The sequence below is a fragment of the Lacerta agilis genome, chromosome 14 (genome assembly GCF_009819535.1).
Source record: "Lacerta agilis isolate rLacAgi1 chromosome 14, rLacAgi1.pri, whole genome shotgun sequence".
Classification (NCBI taxonomy): Eukaryota; Metazoa; Chordata; class Lepidosauria; order Squamata; family Lacertidae; genus Lacerta; species Lacerta agilis.
Genome location: NC_046325.1, coordinates 23,878,337 through 23,904,177, shown reverse-complemented (window position 1 = coordinate 23,904,177; position 25,841 = coordinate 23,878,337). Strand labels below are relative to the sequence as shown.

Below are 25,841 nucleotides of genomic sequence, written 5' to 3'. Positions count from 1 at the left end.
TTTTAATATGTGTGCTTGTGTGCAATTTGCCCAGGGAAACTATGTTATAGGACAGTCATATACAATGCAGTAATATTTTGTCCAATGTGGGGCTCAAACCCACGACTGTGAGATTAGGAGTCTTAAGCTCTACCCACTGAGCTATCCCAGACTTCCTTGAAATAAGGGTCAAGATCCAGATCAGGTCTGGATTGATTTATGCAAAATTGGGTCTGGATTCAAATTACTAAATAAGGGAAATAATTGATTCTTACTATTTGCTATCTGCCTACTGCGGACATGTAGTTCTGTGTAGCTTGAATGTGGAAGTGAATGACTTTGATGATTGTATAATGTAAGGTGTTCTTCTCGCAATATTTATCAATGTTTATCCTATATTGAGATTATGTCACATTTTAACATATCTTCATATCACAGAATCATAGAACTGTAGAGTTGGAAAAGACCTTGAGGATCAGTTAGTCCAATCTCCTGCAATGCAGGAATATGCAGCTCTTCCATACGGGGATCATACCTGAAAACTTGGGCATATCAGCACCACACTCTAAGCAACTGAGCTATCAACTTTTGATACTTTGCAAAATATTTGTTTTTTTCTGATTATTATGTGTTTTACTTACATTTAGAAATACAATTTTTGTGCTTTAAAATGAGAAGTAGACTTTGATTTTCCATGTGCATTTGCTATTTTATTTCTAAAACTGATTCATTTCTGTTGAGATTTGTAAACCACTTGTAGATTTCTAGTGAAACATGAAGCAGAATATAAATTACCTTTCCGTCTTCGTATAGATACTTATCGATTTCTCTTTTCAACAGGATTTCATTCTGCTCAATGTTGAGAAACCAGACAACGATAACAGAATTTATCCTCCTGGGATTTGGGGAATTCTATGAATTGCAGACACTTCTTTTCCTGACATTTCTAGTCATTTACATGGTGACCATAACAGGAAATACTTTGATTGTTGTGCTTGTTGTCACTGATCACCATCTACATACTCCCATGTACTTCTTTCTTGGGAATCTTTCCTTCTTGGAGGCTTGCTACAGCTCCAATATATTTCCAAGAATGCTTTCAGCTCTCCTGACTAGAGACAGAACAATTTCCTTCAACAGCTGCTTCACACAGTGGTATGTCTTTGGTTCCTTGGAAGCTGCTGAATGCTGTTTACTCTGTGTGATGTCTTATGACAGGTATCTAGCAATCTGTAAACCATTACATTATGCAACTACTATGAAAACCAATACTTGCATCAATTTAGCTGCTGCATCTTGGCTCAATGGGTTTATAGGGTGTTCTGTATTACTCATTCTAATGCTACAGTTATCATTTTCTGGCCCCAGGGAAATGGATCATTACTTTTGTGACTATTTTCCTATTCTTAAACTCTCTTGCAGTGACACCAGCCTGGTGGAAAATATGGGTTTCATTGTGGCTGTCATATTCACACTTCCTCCTTTTGTTCTAACTTTAACATCCTATTCATATATTATTGCTGCCATCTTGAGAATACCCTCCGCCACTGGGAGACAAAAGGCCTTTTCCACCTGTTCTTCTCACTTGATTGTAGTTTCAATTTTTTATAGTTCGCTAATGATTGTGTACATGTTACCAAAGGGAAAAGTCAACAAAGAGATGCAAAAACTTTCCTCTCTCTTGTACACAGTTTTGCCGCCTCTTGCCAACCCATTCATATACAGCCTAAGAAATAAGGAGGTCAAAGATGCCCTCAGAAATAAAATTGGTAAACTTTTGTCATGCAAAGCAATTCTCATGAAGTGAATTGATATGAAAAAGAAGCAACAATGTGATTTTCTCTAGCATCTCTTTATGGCTGGGTGCTATAAAGTTCAGGCGAAGATTTGGATGTGTTGATCTGTCTATTTCCAGTGCATGGCAGTTTTAGGGTTGTTTTTGTTTCCCTGTAGAAAAAGAAATTGGCATAAAAATATAAATGACAATTAAAAACACATTTAAATGCATATTTTATTATAACACACATCCTTAAATGGTGTTTCGTTCTCAATTTGAAGTGATCATGGCATTACTAGATCTGTTTTATCTGAATTTGTTAGTGACTATTAAAAACAAACCAACCTTGAAATAAATGTCTCAAAGTGTTTTCAATTATCCCCTCAAAAGAAATTGGTCAATGATAAATTTTGAAAATCACTCAAAATTGTTTAATCTCTTTATTTTATGTCCGTCAGCCTTAGGTTTATGTTCTATTTTAAAATGATTTAATGTTTTCTTGTATTTACATACATTTTTCATATTTTTTCTGTGAGTCCATGGTATAAAATTAAATAAATAAATGAATATTTTAAATAAGAAGAATGAAATAATCTGTTTAATAAATTGCCCACCCCTGCTGCTTCCTCTTGAAGAGTGGGGCAGGAAAAAAACCTCTTAAAATGGCAAACAGCTGGGGTCTCAGGAATGAAGAAGCAAACAGGCATTCCATTTCTGATGTCTCCATGTCCTGGTTGACAGAGGTGGAAATAGGTCGGACTCAGTATATGACATATTATTTAAAACCCATTCTCCCAGGTCCAGCTCTGCTACTCTAACCGTAATACAACCATCGGCTCTCAAATTACTCCTATTCAGCTCTCCAACATGCTGGCAGGGGCTTCACTAACTGGGGGGGGGGGGGGCTGGAAACTGTGAATTTATTATCAGAGGTGCCTAGCTAGAAGCATCTGACGTCACAGGAGTGGAACACTTTTCTGTAAATCTGCTTCAGCCCTCCTCTAGATCTAGCTCCATACTCCCAATTTCATTGTTCCACTCCCTAGGCTCTGATATATATTTAGGGTCAAGCTTTACGCTACCTCAATCTGCTAGGATTCTCTCTCGGGCAGTGCTGCATTTATGTACAGTATACGCTAAGAAGACTGAAACCTAGGGCCTCTAAATCTAGGAGGCCTCGCCAGCCTGCCCGCTCCCCCGTGCCGCAGTCTCCTCTCTCCCAAAACTGCAAACCCAAGACTTCATGTGAGGGCAGGACAACCTGGGCCTCTAAATTACCCTAATCACTGGTGTGGGAATACTTACCTATATAGGCTTTTCTCTTCTCAATCTCCTGCGAGGGCCAGATTTATGTATAGGCTAAGTAGGCTGAAGCCTAGGGCCTCTAAATCTAGGGGGCCTTGCCAGCCTGCCTGCTCCCCAGCAGGCAACCTCCCCTCTCCAAAAATTGCAAACCTAAGACTTCATGCAAAGGAAGGGCAACTGAGGCCCAGCAACTATGGGACTCAGGGCTAGCCAGTGGGGACCAATTTAAAGCAGTGGGGCACAACTTGATTTTTTTTTTGGGGGGGTATGGCCCCAGTTCACAGCCAAAGTGCAAAAACATATAAATAAAATCCACCTAGATTGCCCTGGTGCGGGGGGGGGGGGCCCTTAGGAGCGGCACATGGGGTCCAGTTTGGCCAAATTGCTTCAATTGCCTTAAGGTCAGCCCTGATGAGACTGTGCAGGGGTTGGACTGACAAGCCCTGCACCTTCTAGGTCCCTGGTGTCACTAGTCAGAGTACAGACTCAATGACTTGTTATGGAAATAAAGGAGGGGGGCACTTATTGGAAATCAGTTTTGTCACCTCTCTCCCCACCCCAAACCCCAAGACAATGAGTCCAGTCACCTTTTATTCACAGTCGCATAAACACTACACTACAGCATGGCCATAAACCTGTACGTTCAACCACTGAAATATACACACAATATGTAGCAGTGGAGACTTATGTTACTGCTTTAGGAATGAACACTGTGTTTAGTGAATGGACTCTGTATTTTGTGAATTACCTAAGATCCACCTATAGGGAGCTCTAGAATCTGACAGCTAACCAATTGGGTACTATTAAACAGCGACCCCTATTGCGGAAAGCAGGTAACCAGCAGGAAATGTTTCAGCTCAGCCCTTGCACTATTGACTGAACACCACCTGCTGTGCAGATAATGGAAAAAGCCCATAAATTGTATCCCTTCTGGCATCCTGGCCAACTCTATCATGCTGGTGTAAACCCAGGAGCCCAGAATAGCAGCGAATAAAATCCGCTCATACACCAGCGACTGATAAGACTTGTCAACCAGTTCTTCCAAAGACTTCCTAAATTATAAAGCTCCAAAATACAGGCCAAAAGAGAGAAGGTCTGGGAAGAGCGAGACATACAATGGACACCACCAGTGAAAAGGCCCTGCTCCGTGTAGCTCCTGCCCTGTCATTTGATAGGGTGCCCACTTGCCCTCCTTCTTGACATGGAATGCTCTCTATTGGAATCTCTATGTCCAGTACAAGAAGGGAGAGCAGGGACCTTGAAATTCCCAACAGTTGTTAATCAAGCAAGGAAGCACACAGGTCACCTTTGTCACAGTCAGGATGTATGTCCTGGCCCGGCCTGCACCCAATCTTGTTTTTGTACAATCTTGTTTGTCCTCAGTAACCAAAATTATATTATCAACATATACAAGCAGAAAAGTTGTTTTCCTTCATCTGCAAGGAATCATACAAAACAAAGTGGCACTAATAAAGAAAAGTTCCCGGGTGGCAACAGAAAGCAAACTAAAAATGCTTTTAAAGTTCAGCAAAACTATCCAGCAATATCAAGTTATAGGAAAACTCGTGCTATTAACAATAATCCTTCTAGTTGGTTAATTGGTTAGGCAACTTCGATGCACATGACGTGTGATGCTAATTATTTCCCCCAAGAGTTAAATGATAACTAATCAGAGGCAGCTACAGTTGCAAATGGCAACAAAATATCTGTAAAAGAAAGAGGAACAGATTTGCTCAAGTGTGTTGCAGGTAGAAATACTGTTTGTAATGAAGTGAGAGCAATAGTTTACTTGCTCGAATTAACAAATAAGAAAGTTTTGAGAATTTAAATTCTAGATTAAAATTAATTACTTAATTGAGTGCCTGGTATCTGGTGGGCAATCTCATCCTTTATTTCCACACTGTGGCTGCAGACTAAAGCACTCATCAGGAGAGCTATGAGAATCAGGTGAGGGTCAGATGCCTTGTCAATCCCAGCAGGTATATAACAGGAAGATTGATAAGGGCTATAGAAAGATCAGAGGGATATCATATGCTCTGTGGGTTCAGAGTGTTGCAGAATGTTATGACATTTGATTTGCTGTAATGAATTCCCTCTCTCCCCATTCATGGTTTTTGCAATATATTATGTCCCATTGGTTGAAAGGTAGGTTCTGTTCATTGCTTTAAAAAAAACCCCAGAGGATGTATTATCACTGGTTGTATTAGTGGTATGGTGTTTTTTTTCATAGCACTGAAAGACACAAAGACACTGAATGAGATGAGGAAAAGAAAAGGACTTAGGAACTGATCCATTTGTTATCATAAAATATCTCTGCACTGAATAACAGCAAAAATAGAGCTATAGACAAATCATAAATGAAGAGAAGTGGGTAACTATCAGGAAGTGTGGCCTTTTCAGAGATGGCTGTCCTCCTAGGGAGGTTTCTCCAACACTATTTTTGTGATCTGTTCAGTGCCAGGTGAACATATTCACCCAGATCTTTAACTTATGTCCCACAGTCTGGTACTTACTTTCAGCATATGTGTTTAAATTGTGGTTTCTACTGGTTTCCATTATATTTTAATTTTCTTATTATTATTAAATTTGTATGTGACATAATTTGTTTTGTTTTTTTTAAACTTGCCCAGGGAACATTTACTATAGACAGTCATATAAAAGGTAAAGGTAAAAGGTATAATGAAGTAATATAAATTCAGTTAAGTCCCTAAGTTATAAGATAAACATGTCCCCCAAACTATTCTTCCAAAGCTATCACCGTGGTAATTGTTGCAGGAAAAGAATTACATTTTCTTCTTCTCTTTTTTGCAACCTGTTAATGGCCGATTAATTCATTAGGGCAGCAGTTGTCAAGGACTAGAGATGCCTTCAACAGATGCCCCAAAAATAAAAATAAAAAACCTATTTGAAATTAGTTTTACATTAAAAGGAAAGTAAAAAACCTTCATGAGGATCTTTGAACTGTATTCATGATCTTTGATAAAATCTTATACAAAAAAATCTGTGATTTCCCTTTTTATTAATGAACCACCATTTGCACTGTTAATCATGCTCAATCTTGTAAAATATTTGAAGAATTCTGCTGAAATATGAAGTGGTATATCATATGACGCCTCTCTCTGTATTGTTCTTTTCACAAAGATTTCATTTGTCTCAATGTTGGGAAACCAGACAAAGATGGCAGAATTTATCCTCCTGGGATTTCAGGAATTCTATGAATTGCAGACACTTCTTTTCCTGACATTTCTGGTAATTTATGTTGTGACCATAACTGGAAATATTCTTACGTTTGCCCTTATTGTCTTTGATCAGCACCTTCATACCCCCATGTACTTTTTCCTGGGGAATCTCTCCTTCCCGGAGGCCTGCTGTAGCTCCAATATATTTCCACGAATGCTTTTGGCTCTCATTACTGGAGACAGAAGGATTTCCTACAACAGCTGCTTAACACAGTGGTATCTCTTTGGTTCCTTGGAAGCTGCGGAATGCTTTTTACTCTGTGTGATGTCTTATGACAGGTACCTAGCAATCTGTAAACCATTGCACTATGCGACAACTATGAAAACCCAGACTTCTATCCATTTAGCAGCTGCATCTTGGTTCAGCGGATTTATAGCTTGCTTGATATTACTCATTTTGATATTACAGTTAATGTTTTGTGGCCCTAGTGAAATGGATCATTACTTCTGTGAATACTTCCCTCTTCTCAAACTCTCTTGCAGCGACACCAGTGTGTTGGAAATTGCAAGTTACATTGTGGCTGTCATATTTACATTCCCTCCATTTGTTCTAACTATAACTTCCTATGTATACATTATTGCTGCCATTTTAAGGATCCCCTCTGCCACTGGGAGGCAAAAGGCCTTTTCCACCTGCTCCTCTCACTTGATTGTGGTTTCAATTTTTTATGGCACACTCATGATTGAGTATATGATACCGAAGTCAATAGAGAACAGAGAGATGCAAAAGATTTCTTCTCTCTTGTACACAGCTCTGTCGCCTCTGGCCAACCCATTTATATACAGCCTAAGGAACAAGGAGGTAAAAAATTCACTGAGGAATAATATTAGGAAACCTGTGAGGTGAAGCAACTTAATATGTAATAGAAGCAACCTGGGCATTTCCTGTGGCATTTCTCTCTCTCTTTTTTTGGAGGGGGTGTTATACAGTTCAGTCTCTGAAAGGATGCATCAACCCATCCATTTCCAGGATTAATAATACATTTTATTGAAAATCATGAACTTGTTTACATAATCCAGTCATTCTTATTATTTATTTTATTCTTATTTTTGTGTGTTTTATTTTATTTCCATATATTGTTGTCCACCCTCTTCATATTTTAGATGAGTGTGTAGTATAAAATATTTTTAATAGTGTTTGTAAAATAATAATAATGAGATTATATATTTCATGAATTGCATTGGATTACTATTTGTAAAAACTAGCGTATTTTTGTGTGAGGAGAATATCATCTCTGCAATCAGTCAATAAAGGTGTGGGAAAGCCCAAACTGAAAACAGTGGTGGCTACACCGATAAAAAACAAATAAGTGGCGTATGGCTGGGTTCGGTCCACATTCCACATTCAAAACCAAACAATAACGGTAATCATAATTCTGCACTTTATGTAACATAATTCAATAAATATATCTTCACAAATATTTGTTCCCTAGTGATTTGTTTGTAAAACAAATGGAATGCCAATTGGGAGGGCAAAAACAAATGAAGCATTGAGGTTTTTCCACTCGAGTCAGAGAAACAGAAAGAGCCAATAATCAATCATAGTTTTTTGTTTTTGTTTCGTTTTGTTTTTTTAAAAAAAACCTCTTTCCTAATACAATCTGAATCTGGGTTAAGAATCTACATGGAAAAAAAAAATCTGTATTGCACAATAGTTTTTCCCTGACCTTCCACTTACATGACATGAGAGACTGTTGCACTGGTTAGGAAGTGAAGTCACTTATTCTTTATAATAAAAGTATTTTGCCTGGTACATGGAGGGAGAGTAGGATAGGGAGAGGGAAGATGAGCACACAGCTCTTTCATTGCTTGTGCATGCTTGTTAGTTAGTTAGCTAGTGTGGCTGCAATTCTTCACTTACTTTGGAGTAAGCTTCACTGATTGCAATGGAACTGACTTCTGAGTAGACTTGGTTGGGATTGCACACATATCAAGAGAGTAATAAAGAAAACACAAAAATAAAGAAGATTAAAATGGCACCTCCAAATGATGGGGGGAGGTCAATTTTACAGAATGAAGCTAGTTCCACAAAAGGTAGTTTATTAAGAGTTGGCTACTCAGCTGCAGACATATTGGGATACTACCAGTTGCTTAGACCCTTCCCACTCTGGCTATCAGGTTGGACATAACACTGATAGTGTGCTTGTGGCTTTGATAGACAATCACCATTTAGAGATTAGGGAACCTGTATACAAGTATTTCATCTGAGCCTTATCCTTCGGAAGACACTGGCAATAGTAAAATCACCATTATAGCCACATTTTAGGTTATTGTCAATTAAGAATTTATTATATACCTCTCCCTTCCCTTCAAAAATACAGAATAATGTGTATGCAAACAGAGCTATAAACAGTAGTTTATAGATGAGTCATGGGTGTTTGTGTGTCTATGAACTGCCCTGAGATCTGTGGATGAAGGGTGGTGTACAAATTTAGTAAATAATAATAATACTGTAATAATTTTATGGTAGTGATATTTATCAACATTTGTCAAATTAAAAATGAATAGGATGATGATTCATTTCCAAAATTAGCATACTGTGTTTTTAACATTTATTGCGAGGCAATTTGGGTAGCTTGTAGTAAAACAAGGTGCCAGTTATGCAACTAGCAACTGAGCAATTATTATTTTTTTTGAAAGTAAATAGCAGGCATAGTTGACCAATCTGGACTGAGACTCTGACAGAAGATGTTGAGCGTTAACCTTGTGCTCCCTGATCTCAATCCAGTTCAGTCCAATTACATTGAAAGGAAAATTCCCACCAGTGCAAAAAAAGGAGGTATGGAGCCCTCATTCCTATTCTACCTCCTTTGTTGCAGAGAGTATGCCTCTGTATGCCTGTTACTGGCAGTAACAATTAGGGAGGCTGCTGTTGTACTCACGTCCTAATTGCAAGCTTCCCAAAGGCATCTGGTTGGTCATTGTGGACTAGATTGGCTTTTGGCCACATCCAGCAGAGCTATTTTTACATTCTTATGTACTATAGCATAGGATAAGGTGGCCTTCCACCTTCCATCAGCTGTGAACCTGCTATTTACTTATACAGTGATACCTCAGGTTACATACGCTTCAGGTTACATACGCTTCAGGTTACATACTCCGCTAACCCAGAAATAACGCTTCAGGTTAAGAACTTTGCTTCAGGATAAGAACAGAAATCATGCTCTGGCGCCGCAGCGGCAGTGGGAGGTCCCATTAGCTAAAGTGGTGCTTCAGGTTAAGAACAGTTCCAGGTTAAGAACGGACCTCCGGAATGAATTAAGTGCTTAACCAGAGGTACCACTGTAAACATCTGAGGTTAGTGTTGCTTCTAGGCACTCATATAAGTTGAAGAAGCTGGGTATAATGATTTATGTTTTGATTTGATTTGATTTTTTTAAAAAAATCCCTGCATTGATCTGAAAAGACTGATCTCTAGAAACATCTAGGGATGTAGTCTCCTCTGATTCTGAACTGAAGCAATGGTAACCAGGAAAGATATTCCCTGCAGGACAACTCATGCCATACAACACATATAGAACAGAATGTCACACCTTGTCATCTCAATTGCAGGCAGGCTGGCAGGATAAAAAAAGAAGGAAGGAAAGAACGAAAGAAGACAGATGTGCCTTAATTCTTAATAAAGTGAACATGGGGAAGGTGAAAATGTGGCTCTCATGCCATGGAGGTAAGCAGTTTTCTGTCTCACTTATCCTTCTGCAAATTTTCAATCTAATCAATTTAATAAGAATCAGAATTATATGCATGAACTTCAACAATCATGCTGTGAAACATACAGAAATTGTAATAATTAGGCAATGCATAACCAGTGTTACAAGTACACCTGATGCTGAGAAATTGCAGAGATAAGTTGGGTATGGACCATCTTGGTCTCCTTTTTTATGGATGACCACTGGGAGCCCCATGTCATGCTTCGATATGTGCATGATAAATGTTTCTGAAATGCAAACTTGTAAACATTGGACACGTGCATCATAACACATATAAGGATTTTTTTTTTCTGATGGGACTCAGGAGTACAGAGCACCACTCCCTTCCCCTGCTGGCATCCATGGCACTTTTAACAATATATGAGTACCAGCACATATTTTCCCCACCCTGTGCTGCACTTTACATAGGATTTCCATACGACTCGAGAGCACCTTGCTACCTTGATGTTCAAGATGTCATTATGATCCTTTATGGTAACTGAGATATTTCAAAGGTCACCCCTTTGTTCCACTGAGCCTTCCATCTCTACTGTGAAAGTTAATGCATAGAAGGGGGTGGAAAGCTTTATGATGCTTTCCTTTCTGGAGTTTGGGGCCATTTCACCCCACAAGGGTTAGTGTATTAAGAGAACTATTTTGGTTGCTGGTTGACAGGGCCAGAAAGTATTCCCCACCCCCGATCTGATTGAAACTTGGCTGGGTTCCCCACCACCACCTTTCTTTCAGTAAAAATGATGGCTTTCTTTTGCTAGGTGGGAAATTGCTGTATTGGTATGAGAGATGGAAACAACACTGGGAAGAATCAACTTGGTAAAAAGGAGAGCCCCCTTAAAGGGCCCAAGGTAGCAGGGACTGGCCATGGCACACTCAAACTCAGGTTGGGGTCTCTGCCTGGCTAGAATCCTCATTCTGTTTGCCCAGCGATAACTTGCCAACTTGGCTTGCACCATGACAAGGTTCAGCACCGGCCAACTCCCATGGAGCAGATCCAACTCAGTAGATTCCATTCCACTAGCATCAGGTTTGTGGAATGATGAACTGATCCTGGCCCTACTGCCATGCTTGGTGCCATCAATAAAGATTTGGCCTGATTTCATCCCAACTCCTGGTGTCCTGTCTGTTCATTTGCTGTTCTTCTGGATCAAATAATTCACCCGACAGGCTTATCTATTAACTTTAATGTTATCTCTTTTTTTCAAAGATAGATTGCAAGATCTCTTTAACCTCTGATGAATGCACTTCATAAACTATGGAACAGACTACAAGAGGAAAGCAGATGAATGTTACAGAATATATCCTCTTGGGTTTTGGAAAATTCGGTCAATGGCAAAATATCCTATTTTTTGTTTTCTTATTGATCTATATTGCAGCCATGATTGGGAATGTACTCATTGTAATTTTAGTGGTAGTTGATCAGCATCTACATACGCCCATGTATTTCTTCCTGGGAAACTTGTCGTGCCTAGAGACTTGCTATATATCAAATGTCATGCCCAAAATGATGGTGGGCTTGTTGACTGAGGAAAATGTGATTTCATTCAGTGGCTGTTTTGTGCAGTTCTTTTTCTTTAGTTACCTAATAGCAACAGAATGCTATCTTCTCTCAGTAATGTCATATGATAGATATTTAGCAATATGCAAACCACTGCATTACACAACAACTATGAATGCGCAAATGTGCATCAAACTAGCAGTTTCTTCATGGATAAATGGACTTATAGCTACTTTTATATTCTTGAGTTTTATGCTAGAGTTAACATACTGTGGCCCCAATGAAATTGATCATTATTTCTGTGATTCTTTACCACTTATAAAACTTTCCTGTAGTGACACCAACCTGGTGGAAGTTATGAGTTTTGTCCTGGCATTAATATTTACCCTGCCACCTTTTCTTCTCACCTTGACATCCTACATATCCATCATAACTACTATCTTGAAAATTCCTTCTACAACTGGGAGGAAAAAAGCCTTTTCCACTTGCTCCTCTCACCTTATTGTGGTTTCTACCTTCTACGGAGCCATCATGATAGTGTATATGTTACCAAAGAGAGAAGCACTCCGTGATCTCAACAAAGCTTTTTCTCTCTTGTATACAGTCCTGCCCCCTGTTGCAAATCCTCTTATATACAGCTTGAGAAACAAGGAGGTAAAGCATGCCATAGGGAAATTATTTGGGAAGTATTGCATTCCTCCAAGAAGCTGAGGAGAATTGTTATAATGATTAAGAAAAAGTGGTGGTGAAGCAGCTTCATAATCAGAATTTCAGGTGTTTGAACTGTTTTAGCTCATTTAGCCCCCACCCCGAAGGAAATGCCGAAATAGTGTGCAAGTTGACCTAGTTCTCTTACTAATATTGTAATGAAATATTACAGTAAATTGTCTCTAAAATGTATTTTTGTTCATACTGCTTTACCATGTCTATTATTCTGCTTAATAAAAATAATGTATTCCTACTTTGCCATTCCTTTGAATTATTCCTTTCTTCACATTAACAGCAACATCTGGAGCTGCAACCCACTTTCATCCTCCTTGCCCTGCTTATGTGTGCCTGTGAGTTTCATAGAATCAGAATTCTGGAGCTGGAAGGCACTTCAAAAGTATGCTAGTCCACCCCCAGCAATGCATGTATCACAGCTAAAGAGTCCTGGAAAGGTGGCCATCCAACATATGTTTGGAAACTTCCAATGAACGAGAGTTTCTATAAACATTTTCCTACCTTCTTTGCTAGGAAGGGGGGCACTTTTGTTTTGTCCTGTTCTTCATATCCTTCATATTATTAATTTGATCATTATTATTACACACATATACACAATTATGTGTATAATTCCATTCCAAGCCCAATCTACACAGGGTGGTTTTGCCTGGCAGTGTGAGTCCCAATGAAGCAGAAAATGAGGGGAGTTCCATCAATGGCTTGCTTCCACAGATGCCCACAGGACAGATTCCCCCATAAGGTAAAAAGGTAAAGGACCCCTGGACGGTTACATCCCGTCAAAGGCGACTATGGGGTTCCGGCGCTAATCTCACTTTCAGGCCAAGAAAGCCAGTGTTTGTCCGCAGACAGCTTTCTGAGTCATGTAGCCAGCCTGACTAAATCGCTTCTGGTGCAACGGAACACCATGACAGAAACCAGAGCGCATGGAAATGCCATTTACCTTCCCGCCACAGCGATACCTGAGGACAAACAAGATTGTACAAAAACAAGATTGGGTGCAGGCCTGGCCAGAGGCAAATGGCCTTTTCCACCTGCTCCTCTCACTTGATTGTGGTTTCAATTTTTTATGGCACACTCTTGATTGAGTATATGATACCGAAGTCAGTAAAGAACAGACAGATGCAAAAGATTTCTTCTCTCTTGTACACAGCTATGTTGCCACTGGCCAACCCATTTATATACAGCCTAAGGAACAAGGAGGTAAAAAAATTCACTGAGGAATAATATTAGGAAACTTGTGAGGTGAATCAATTTAATATGTAATAGAAGCAACCTGTGCATTTTCTGTGGAATTTCTCTCTCTCTCTCTTTTGGAGGGGGTGTTATACAGTTCAGTCTCTGAAAGGATGCATCAATCCATCCATTTCCAGGATTACGTAATAATACATTTTATTGAAAATCATGAACTTGTTTAAATAATCCAGTCATTCTTATTATTTATTTTATTCTTATTTTTGTGTGTGTAAGTTGAAGAAGCTGGGTATAATGATTTATGTTTTGATTTGATTTGATTTTTTAAAAAAAATCCTGCACTGATCTGAAAAACACTGATCTCTAAAACATCTAGGGATGTAGTCTCCTCTGATTCTGAACTGAAGCAATGGTAACCAGGAAAGATATTCCCTGCAGGACAACTCATGCCATACAACACATATAGAACAGAATGTCACATCTTGTCATCTCAATTGCAGACAGGCAGGATAAAGGAAAGAAGGAAGGAAAAAAGAAAGAAGACAGATGTGCCTTAATTCATAATAAAGTGAAGATGGGGAGGTAAAAATGTGGTTCTCATGCTGTCGGGGTTTGGGTGCTGGAGCTCCTCGTGCACGGCCTTGGATTGGTTATGCACGAGGTACCAGTTGCGGGGAAAGTGGCCAGCGTTCCGCGTGCTTTTGAGCACGGTCGCCGGCCAAGCCTCACAGTCTGAAGGATGATGAGTAAGCCAATTGAAGACTCTGGTGGTGTGTGAGTTCCTAATTGCCTTCTTTAAAGAAACGTTGCCTCGTAAAATAAAATATGTACCCTGACTCTGAATAGACGGACCAGTTTAAAGAAAATTAAAAATTTTACTTTATTCCCCCCGTTAACCCCAAAGGAAGACAGACACCGGTTGTATCTTTAGTGGCTTCGGCAGAACCCGCGTAGGCTCGTCCCCTAAGCTAAGTTCTCCTAAGCTTAAAGACCCTGCGCGCCCAATCTTCCGCGAGGCTAACTAAATAAACTAAAACCGAAATATCTTCCGCGGGCCTAACCCTAGGCTAACCTAAAGAAAACCTAACTAAGGCTAAACCGAATGATCTTCCGCGATCTAACTCTAACTAAAAGAAAAACCCATCCAACCCGTCCAGCCCGCTCCTAGTCCCTTAAACTAAACTTGACTTCAACTAAAACCCAACTAAAAGAACATAAACGAACTTCTTCTAAAGAACGTGCGGTCTCGTGCCTAAGTGGGGTGCCTCTGCCTTTTATTAGGGAACAAACGTGACATCATCATTAGTACTTTAACCAATAAAATCACTGTTGCTGCCCTCCAAAAGGGCGGGAAGCAAGTTTAACGCTCATTAACAACTTTGAACATGACCGGATCTACAAAATAAAGGCGGATTAATCTTGTAAGTGAATCACACTATTCATTCATGCTTTCACTTTCACTTTTGCGCGCAATTATACCAAAAGTAGACCTCGAAAAACTTATAAAATAACCAAATAAATATGAATCCATGGCGGATCCGTGAAACGTATTCCGACATATCATCTTTCTTTTTTTGTTTTAAATTAAATTATTTTTGATTTAGTTATATAAAAAAAAGAAGGTTAGAGATATCATAAGCATTTATCTGACACAAACATTACCATTTGTTTTGATATAGAACTCGACATGAAAGGGCAGAGCATCAACAGTGCCAACAGCGTCCACATCAAAACTGTGATATAAACACCAGTAACACTATTAACATCCACCCCCCTCATAAGAGGAAATACTTGTACAATAATGTAGCAATAAAGTCATGAAAATAACAAACCACTAGCCGAACATAAAAAGTGATCGATCCGATACACTGTAAACCTTTAAGGCATATATAAATACTTCAATATGTAGTGTAACACAACAAATTACCTTATAAGCATGTATACTTTCGCGTGCAGCGTAAAACAACAAATTACTCCCCAAACACAAGAGAGGACCTGATACAGGTCCAAAATTAAAAATAACGGATAACGACTGCCCAAACATAAGAGAGGTCCCGATCCGGGACCCAAAATCAAAGTATAACTAGAGCTGGGGCTACATGGCCTACCCAGACCCCTCCCCCATTTTTTTTTATTTTTATTTGGAAAACTGAGGAAAATGGATAAGGAAACATAAAAGGTGTGTGGCACTGAGGCTACAGAATCGAGGGAACTTTCAGGAAGACAGATTCTGGACTTACCACAGCGACCACAGGTAACGGGGAACTAGGGTCCGATTCCAGAGAGAGGATTTAAGGCACCTAAGTACAAGTGGTTTTTCGCCACAAGAGGGGATTTAAGCTACCTACATAAAGGTGTCCCAGCCAGGATGAGGATTTAAACCATCTACGCAAGGGTTTCCAGCGAAACGAGATGGAAATTAAACCAGCTACATAAGGGTCTCCCATCAACAGCAGGAAACAGAGTGAAAGGAAAAGCTGGGAACCTGGTTTACTGCCAAAAGGTAGCATATAGAGGGGTATTCTTCAAAGAAAATAGGGGTACCAAAAGGGTAGGACGCCACCAGACTTGACATATATATCTTGAACAAATCCGAGAATGACCAATTCTTTGACCAAAGGAAATATCTCAAATAAGGTATATAAATGTTACCACATTTTGAATTGCAACTTTTGCAAGCACAACGGGGAGATTTAGGATTATTGAAATAAAACATATATGCATGAATATGTCTATGACTAGAACTGCACAAAGACGATGCTTTTACCTTACATAAACATTTCCATATCATCAAAATTGTGACGCTCTAAATGGAAACCATTTCAGAAAAGCTTTGCATATATAAGCATCCATATCATTAATTACCAAGCTATATGGAAAACACATGTAATATGCGAGGCGGATATTTCAAGAAGCATACAAAGGTAAATATGCAATTTTTACAAGTACAATATAAAGTACAAGACAGGTTTAGAACTGCAAAATGGTGTTGGAGAGGAGGATGAAGACGATGAATGAGTTGCCGGTCGTCTTCTTCTCCGATTACACACGACCATGTAGAAGAAATAGTCCTGGAACTCAGGAAAAGTTCATGGAGCTCAGGAAAGTACTGAAACATCGAGTTCTGAAGAAACAACGATACCTGTAGAAGAAAGGAGGTTAAGCAAGCAAATCAAGGTGATCTGCTAGTGAATGTAGGTATGAGAATAACTGGAACAAATCTAGGCAGCCAGGAACCAAGGGGCTGCCCAGAGGCAAACAAAAGGCCTAGGCAGTAGAAGGGTAAGGCAAACTGCCCAGAACTCAACTGGTGCTGTTAGTTGAGCACTTTTGAAGAATTGCTGCATTTGACAGGAAGTTGAGAAGTTAGCGAATAGCTAACAACCAGAGTTAGACATCACGGCTTGTGATGAAAAGGGAGTATCGAATTTCACGCAAAGTTTGTCCAGCGTGTTTCTTGAGTGAAGAATGGAGTTGAACACACAAACAGGTGTGGGAAATAGGGGTTTTTTCCGCAGAAGTAGGGACAGTCCTTCGCTGAGAGGATTAAGCAACAAGGGGTTGTCGTTGAAGATGCAGGCTGGCAAGTACCACGCAGGGTTACATGACTTGATCTTCAGGTGAAGAGTTCCTTGCGGAAGACAGTACTTCTGAGCACAAGGAGGAACTGCCTGAAGAGCCTGTAGTAGAGTTCTTGGTTGATGCAGAAAAAGATACTCCAGAAGAATACCTGGGGAGATGCGGAGCATATTTGCAATCAGGTAGAGAGCAACAGAAAGCAGGTGAAAAGGGTTTGCGGTTTTGGTTGGAAACAGGTATGCTGCAAGAAGTGATGGCAGCAATCTGTAGGCACGGTGAGTACCATTCAAAACCAGCCAACAGAATGCCCATGCAAAAGACAGCACGGAACATAGCAAGGAGCGTCCCACGGTTGACGATTGGATCACTGAGACAAAGGAAAGTTTCAACGGCATGAGAGCGCTTGAAGATGCTGCTGAACAGAACTTGTAGACAGGAGAATTCACCTTACCAAGCAGTGAAACTTTCCAGGGGGACTTTGCAATAGGCTTTCTGCAAAGGACAGTTTTAAGACTATCAAGGGAACGCTCCAAGGTTAATGACTGTGGAGCTTTATCCATGAGGTACTGACGGAGAGTAAGGGGTTGCATACAATCCTGGTGAAGCAGCTCTTTAATTAGGGCCTCTGCTGCAGCGAGCTTTTCTGACGTCAGCGCCCATTGGTCGACCCATACAGGGGGTCCTTCCTTCCATGTGAGTGGAAGAGCATGTACTGGCGCTGATGCAAAGGCCCACATCAAAAATGTGTATGGACAACAGTTCTTGCTTTAGACAATAAGTCTCTACCCCAAAGGGTGATAGGCACATCCATAACAAGTGGACGGAGCTGCACCATGGAGCCTGAGTCTGACTGGAAGGTAATCGGATGCACGCTCTGGTGGGCGGGTTCGAAACCTCCGACTCCGAAGACTTCCTGGGTGACAGTCGTTGCCCACTGGTCAGGCCAATCTTTTCTGGCGATCACTGTGACATCTGCGCCTGTATCAAGAAGACCCTTGATCTTTCGTCCACCCATTTCTAAGACGAGATGAGGGCGTTCTTCTGTAATCTTGATTAGCGCCATTGCTGTCTGAGGAGGCAAAGAGTCTACAGGAGCTGTAGGTGTGGAAGTAAGCAAATAGAGTCTGGCAATTTCCAAACCTTTTGTTAGGACACAAGGAACAGTTGAAAATCCTGGAATCAGCAACTGCGATGAATCTGTGATTCGAACTAGGCCTGCAGTCAATGTGACTGTGGCAGGGAGGTGATCCATCCTAGGCAGGATAAGGCAAATTGAGGTGTCTGGGAATGGACCACGAATGGATGTTGGCAATTGCTGAGCAAACCATGGATTTGAAAAGTAACAGTCCTCTGTTAAGAAGAGTGGTATACCTGGGACAGAAGATTCTTCTTGTTCTTCGTTGGCAGTGTTTGAAGATATCTTTTTGGCTTCAGGTTTTTTGCACTGCTGAAGTTGGCAACTCTGAAGCTGCTTTGCGTTGAGTTGGCAAACTTGAGGTTCTTCCGTTGGTAAGAGTTGCTGATGCTGTTGAACCTGTTGGCATTCAGTCAGTTGTGCATCAAACTGACAGGATGGAGCTTCTTCTTTGACACGAGGCAGTCGAAGTTGTTGTTCCTGATAATTGCTTGATTGTGGCGGGCTGAGCTTAAAGGCTGGAGGTGACACAAAGGTGTGGACATTGTTAACTGGAGTGATGTTGAAGCTTCCACAAGAGGGAGCTGGCTCACTCACTTGCATTCTTTGGCCACATGGAAAGTGATCATCAGCTGGGTTGCAACTTGAACACTGCTGTTTCATCAAGGGCAAATGTCCTTCAATGACAGGCTGACTTTGATTTGAAGATGAATAAAGCTCAGGTGTTGCAAGGTTGACTTCAGTAGGATGTCTTCTCAACGTTGAAGGCAATTCTGCGATCAGAGACTTGACTGTGATTGCTTGCTGTGAAGCAGGATCAACATCAGCAGGAACTGAAGGGCGGTCAGCAGAAGGTGAACTGAATGCTGTGTTCTCTACTGGAACCCTTTGAATAGTTAAGGCAGATGATGAAACCTCTGGAACCTGAATGCTTGATGAGGTCACATCTTTTCTCTGGACATCTGGAGAGTAGATATCTCTTTGGATCACTCTTTTTTCCTGATGACCTGGATAAGGAGTAGCGTTGTTCACCTTTCTGGGACGATTGACCTTCATGATGTTCTTGAACTTGCACCCTATTGTTTTACCGGGGCCGGGGCGCGGCCCGCAGAACCGTTTCCCTGAACTGGAGATGAGGTAGGTGATGTATTTTGTGGATTCAAACGACAATCGTTCGCCCAATGAAATCCTTTCTGACAGATGGGACATCTCTCTGGCGGCTTGGCAGAAGGCCTTGGCGTTGTTGTGCACTGCGACCGGAAATGCCCATCGCCTCCACACCCATAGCACTTCTTGACTGGCGTAGAGCTGTCTTGACGTGGCATCTGTACCGCAGCTGCCAAGAGCTGTGCTTTGTAGGAGTGGGTACCGACATTCTGGCAGACGCGTAGCATCTCAGTCAATGTGGCATCTGGACGAGCTGCAACTGCTGTTAGGGCATTCTTGCAGTCATCATTGGCATTTTCAAAGGCAAGTTGTTTTGTCAGCATGTTTCTGGCATGACGATCTTCTATCTGGCGTTCCACTGCAACAATCAGGCGATCCACGAAGTCCCCATAAGGTTCTTTTGGACCTTGCCTAACTGCAGCGAATCCTGATACTGAGCTAGCATCTGTGCGATTGGGTAGTCTGCGCCAAGCTTTGACTACAATGTCTGCTATGGTGACAAGTGCCGCATCAGGTATGGCTAGCTGTTGATTGAGATTGGAGTAATGTCCTGATCCTGTGAGCATATCTTCTGTGGCAAGTGGCGTTGCACGTCTGGCTGCTACTTCTTTCCACTCTTGCAGGCACAGAAGAGCATCTGTAGGCGACAGGAAGGTGCGAAGAATCAACTTCCAATCAGATGGCAGAAGTCTACTAGTGGACAGTCCTTCAAGTAAACTTCTAGTATAAGGAGCTTGAAGTCCATTTTCGCGTATGGCTTTTCGCAGTTCACGTAGTGTTTCAAAAGGAATGGCTTGATATCTTGCAGGTTGTCCTCCATTAGCACGAATCACTGGAAAGATGTGCATTGGATCAGCACTAAAGTCTATTTGTCCCAAAGCTGCTTCCAAAGCTTGGGTTCTGCAAATGGGCTGCATTGCTGTAGGGTCTGCAGGTGGCATCAGTGAGTTTAAATCTTCTTGATGCTTTCCAAATGATGAGCCACTAGATGGTGCTAAAGAGTCTTTGACATCTGGATGCCTTGAAGATGGCTGACTATGAAGACAAGATGGCTGACTTGAAGTTGGATGAAGACAAGATGGCTGACTTGGAGTTGGATGAAGACAAGATGGCTGACTTGGAGTTGGATGAAGACAAGATGGCTGACTTGGAGTTGGAGCATAAGGTTGTTGGCTCTGTACTGCAAGTCCTGGCATCTGGATCATCATTGTTTGGCTTTGCTCTTGTCTTGGAATCTGCATTGGCATTGGAGGTGCTGAAGGGCTGGTAAATTGCTGTTGTGCTGCTTGCATTGAAGCTTGGATTGCTGTTGATTGGAAATCAGCTTGCTGCAAAACTGGAGCTGCTGGCTTGAGCGCGGCCTGCAGGGCAGCAGGGTTTGCTGGCAAAAAGGCTGCTTGCTGCTGCTGCTGCTGGATCGCTGGCAAAAGCGCGGCTTGCGATGGAGGAAGCGGGACCGTTGCTTGGAGCGAGGTCCGCGGCTGCTGCTGACTTGAAATCGCTGGCTGGTAAAAGGCCTGCGATGATTCCTGAGCGACTGGCGGTGGGGCAGTCCGCGGCGGGGCTTGAAAGGCCGACGGCGTCTGCTGCACCGGCACAGGCGGCAATGAATCTGGCAATGACAAATTGGACAAGGGCGAGTGCGTGTACGACAACGGGGCCTGAACTGGCTGCTGCGAGGGGGCCGAAAATGGCACAACCGCAAGCGGCAGCACAGGGGCACTATTAAAAGCAGTATTTCCTAAATTCACTGTTCCATTAAGCAAAACATTTCTTGGAGCGATTTGTTGAAAGCAGTTTCTTACTTTGCTCCATACTAATTGTACAGGAATTCCGATTTTCGGGTTGGCCATAAATTCTAACCCGATCCTTTCCCATGAGGCTAAATCTTTCGTTCCTTCCTTAGGGACCCAGGGACAAATTTCCCCAATGGTTTTAACTAAAAGCTCTACTTCTGATTCAGAGACAGGGTGAACATTTCTTTTCAAAAGGTACAATAAATCTTCACAAAATTTTACTTGAGCAGTTGAGAGTGAGGAGCCCATTTTTTAAACACCTTTCCAAAACTTTTCCTCCCCCACCCGTAGGCTTCTACTAGGGGACACCGGTTCTACCCGTAGGCTTTAACCGAAAAACCTGGCACCCGTAGGCTTTAGCCAGAAAACCTCCGCCCCCACCCGTGGGCTTCTACTAGGGGCTACCGGCCCTACCCGTAGGCTTTGACCGAAAAACCTGGCACCCGTAGGCTTTAGCCAGAAAACCTTTCCCTCCCACCCGTAGGCTTTTTCGGGAGACACCGGCCCTACCCGTAGGCTTTGACCGAAAACCCTGGCACCCGTAGGCTTTTGCCAGACCCTGGCACCCGTAGGCTTTTGCCAGAACCCTTCCCACCCGTAGGCTTTAGGGAAGACCTTATCCTGCCCGTAGGCTTACACTAAACTCCTTGCCGCTCTACCCGGGGACCCCTTGGGGCAAAATACACGCGCGCAATTTCTATTTACACTATTTTTGGGCAAGCGGTGGATTCGCGCTACTGCAGCGAAGTCCTGGATAAACCGGGCCGTTATACCTCACCTCTCAATGTCTGTTTCCGAGCCACTTCCGATATGTTGCCTTCAACCGGAGTCTTCGTGGAAGCGATTTTTGACTACGCTTTGCCTCAGAGAGGGCACCACTTGTCGGGGTTTGGGTGCTGGAGCTCCTCGTGCACGGCCTTGGATTGGTTATGCACGAGGTACCAGTTGCGGGGAAAGTGGCCAGCGTTCCGCGTGCTTTTGAGCACGGTCGCCGGCCAAGCCTCACAGTCTGAAGGATGATGAGTAAGCCAATTGAAGACTCTGGTGGTGTGTGAGTTCCTAATTGCCTTCTTTAAAGAAACGTTGCCTCGTAAAATAAAATATGTACCCTGACTCTGAATAGACGGACCAGTTTAAAGAAAATTAAAAATTTTACTTTATTCCCCCCGTTAACCCCAAAGGAAGACAGACACCGGTTGTATCTTTAGTGGCTTCGGCAGAACCCGCGTAGGCTCGTCCCCTAAGCTAAGTTCTCCTAAGCTTAAAGACCCTGCGCGCCCAATCTTCCGCGAGGCTAACTAAATAAACTAAAACCGAAATATCTTCCGCGGGCCTAACCCTAGGCTAACCTAAAGAAAACCTAACTAAGGCTAAACCGAATGATCTTCCGCGATCTAACTCTAACTAAAAGAAAAACCCATCCAACCCGTCCAGCCCGCTCCTAGTCCCTTAAACTAAACTTGACTTCAACTAAAACCCAACTAAAAGAACATAAACGAACTTCTTCTAAAGAACGTGCGGTCTCGTGCCTAAGCGGGGTGCCTCTGCCTTTTATTAGGGAACAAACGTGACATCATCATTAGTACTTTAACCAATAAAATCACTGTTGCTGCCCTCCAAAAGGGCGGGAAGCAAGTTTAACGCTCATTAACAACTTTGAACATGACCGGATCTACAAAATAAAGGCGGATTAATCTTGTAAGTGAATCACACTATTCATTCATGCTTTCACTTTCACTTTTGCGCGCAATTATACCAAAAGTAGACCTCGAAAAACTTATAAAATAACCAAATAAATATGAATCCATGGCGGATCCGTGAAACGTATTCCGACATCATGCCATGGAGGTAAGCAGTTTTCTGTCTCACTTATCCTTCTGCAAATTTTCAATCTAATCAATTTAATAAGAAACAGAATTATATGCATGAACTTCAACAATCATGCTGTGAAACATACAGAAATTGTAATAATTAGGCAATGCATAACCAGTGTTACAAGTACACCTGATGCTGAGAAATTGCAGAGATAAGTTGGGTATGGACCATATTGGTCTCCTTTTTATGGATGACCACTGGGAGCCCCATGTCATGCTTCGATATGTGCATGATAAATGTTTCTGAAATGCAAACTTGTAAACATTGGACACGTGCATCATAAAACATATAAGGATTTTTTGTGTGTGATGGGACTCAGGAGAACAGAGCACCACCCCCTTACCCTGCTGGCAAACGTGGCAATTTTAGCAATATATGAGTACCAGCACATATTTTCCCCACCCTGTGCTGCACTTTACATAGGATTTTCATAAGACTCGAGAGCACCTTGCTACCTTGATGTTCAAGATGGCATTATGATCCTTTATGGTAACTGAGATATTCCCTCTCTACTGTGCAAGTTAATGCATAGGAGGGGATGGAAAGCTTTATAATGCTTTCCTTTCTGGAGTTGGGAGCCATTTCACTCCACTAGGGTTAGTGTATTCACAGAGCTATTTCGGTTGCTGGTTGACAGGGCCAGAAAGTATTTCCCCCCCTCATGATCTGATTGAAACTTGGTTGGGTTCCCCACCACCACCTTTCTTTCAGTGAAAATGATGGCTTTCTTTTGCTAGGTGGGAAATTGCTGTATTGGTATGGGAGATGGAAACAACACTGGGAAGAATCAACTTGTTAAAAAGGAGAGCCCCCTTAAAGGGCCCAAGGTTGCAGGGACTGGCCATGGCACACTCAAACTCAGGTTGGGGTCTCTGCCTGGCTAGAATCCTCATTCTGTTTGCCCAGTGATAACTTGCCAACTTGGCTTGCACCATGACATGTTCAGCACCGGCCAACTCCCATGGAGCAGATCCAACTCAGTAGATTCCATTCCACTGGCATCAGGCGAGTGGAATGATGAACTGATCCTGGCCCTACTGCCATGCTTGGTGCCATCAATAAAGATTTGGCCTGATTTCATCCCAACTCCTGGTGTCCTGTCTGTTCATTTGCTGTTCTTCTGGATCAAATAATTCACCCGACATGCTAATCTATTAACTTTAATGTTATCTCTTTTTTTCAAAGATAGATTGCAAGATCTCTTTAACCTCTGATGAATGCACTTCATAAACTATGGAACAGACTACAAGAGGAAAGCAGATGAATGTTACAGAATATATCCTCTTGGGTTTTGGAAAATTCGGTCAATGGCAAAATATCCTATTTTTTGTTTTCCTATTGATCTATATTGCAGCCATGATTGGGAATGTACTCATTGTAATTTTAGTGGTAGTTGATCAGCATCTACATACGCCCATGTATTTCTTCCTGGGAAACTTGTCGTGCCTAGAGACTTGCTATATATCAAATGTCATGCCCAAAATGATGGTGGGCTTGTTGACTGAGGAAAATGTGATTTCATTCAGTGGCTGTTTTGTGCAGTTCTTTTTCTTTGGTTACCTAATGGCAACAGAATGCTATCTTCTCTCAGTAATGTCATATGATAGATATTTAGCAATATGCAAACCACTGCATTACACAACAACTATGAATGCGCAAATGTGCATCCAACTAGCAGATTCTTCATGGATAAATGGACTTATAGCTACTTTAATACTTTTGAGTTTTATGCTAGAGTTAACATACTGTGGCCCCAATGAAATTGATCATTATTTCTGTGATTCTGTACCACTTATAAAACTTTCCTGTAGTGACACCAACCTGGTGGAAGTTATGAGTTTTGTCCTGGCATTCATATTTACCCTGCCGCCCTTTCTTCTCACCTTGACATCCTACATATCCATCATAACTACTATCTTGAAAATTCCTTCTACAACTGGGAGGAAAAAAGCCTTTTCCACTTGCTCCTCTCACCTTATTGTGGTTTCTACCTTCTACGGAGCCATCATGATAGTGTATATGTTACCAAAGAGAGAAGCACTCCGTGATCTCAACAAAGCTTTTTCTCTCTTGTATACAGTCCTGCCCCCTGTTGCAAATCCTCTTATATACAGCTTGAGAAACAAGGAGGTAAAGCATGCCATAGGGAAATTATTTGGGAAGTATTGCATTCCTCCAAGAAGCTGAGGAGAATTGTTATAATGATTAAGAAAAGGTGGTGGTGAAGCAGCTTCATAATCAGAATTTCAGGTGTTTGAACTGTTTTAGCTCATTTAGCCCCCACCCCGAAGGAAATGCCGAAATAGTGTGCAAGTTGACCTAGTTCTCTTACTAATATTGTAATGGAATATTACAGTAAATTGTCTCTAAAATGTGTTTTTGTTCATACTGCTTTACCGTGCTTATTATTCTGCTTAATAAAAATAATGTATTCTTACTTTGTCATTGCTTTGAATCATTCCTTTCTCCACATCAACAGCAATATCTGCAGCTGCAACCCACTTTCATCCTCCTTGCCCTGCTTATGTGTGCCTGTGAGTTTCATAGAATCAGAATTCTGGAGCTGGAAGGCACTTCAAAAGTATGCTAGTCCACCCCCAGCAATGCATGTATCACAGCTAAAGAGTCCTGGAAAGGTGGCCATCCAACATATGTTTGGAAACTTCCAATGAACGAGAGTTTCTATAAACATTTTCCTACCTTCTTTGCTAGGAAGGGAGGCATTTTTGTTTTGTTCTGTTCTTCATATCCTTCATATTATTAATTTGATCATTATTATTACTACACACTTATACCCAATTATGTGTATAATTCCATTCCAAGCCCAATCTACACAGGGTGGTTTTGCCTGGCAGTGTGAGTCCCAATGAAGC

At 41.6% G+C, this 25,841-nt stretch overlaps 3 protein-coding genes across 3 annotated transcripts; all 3 read left to right on the top strand.

Annotated features, from left to right (window-relative positions):
- Positions 1-823: 823 nt before the first annotated feature.
- LOC117057869 (olfactory receptor 2AP1-like) lies at positions 824-1,786 on the top strand. The gene has a single exon (XM_033168708.1). It carries the CDS (start codon positions 836-838, stop codon positions 1,784-1,786), a length of 951 nt encoding a protein of 316 aa, XP_033024599.1. The 5' UTR covers positions 824-835.
- Positions 1,787-6,238: 4,452 nt separating this feature from the next.
- On the top strand, positions 6,239-7,147 carry LOC117057868 (olfactory receptor 24-like). Its single transcript, XM_033168707.1, has one exon. It carries the CDS (start codon positions 6,239-6,241, stop codon positions 7,145-7,147), a length of 909 nt encoding a protein of 302 aa, XP_033024598.1.
- Positions 7,148-11,259: 4,112 nt separating this feature from the next.
- Positions 11,260-25,155, top strand: LOC117057867 (olfactory receptor 1L6-like). Its single transcript, XM_033168706.1, has 2 exons — positions 11,260-12,188; positions 24,201-25,155. The coding sequence occupies exons 1-2, from the start codon at positions 11,260-11,262 to the stop codon at positions 25,153-25,155; spliced, it is 1,884 nt and encodes a 627-aa protein (XP_033024597.1).
- The last annotated feature ends 686 nt before the right edge of the window (positions 25,156-25,841 follow it).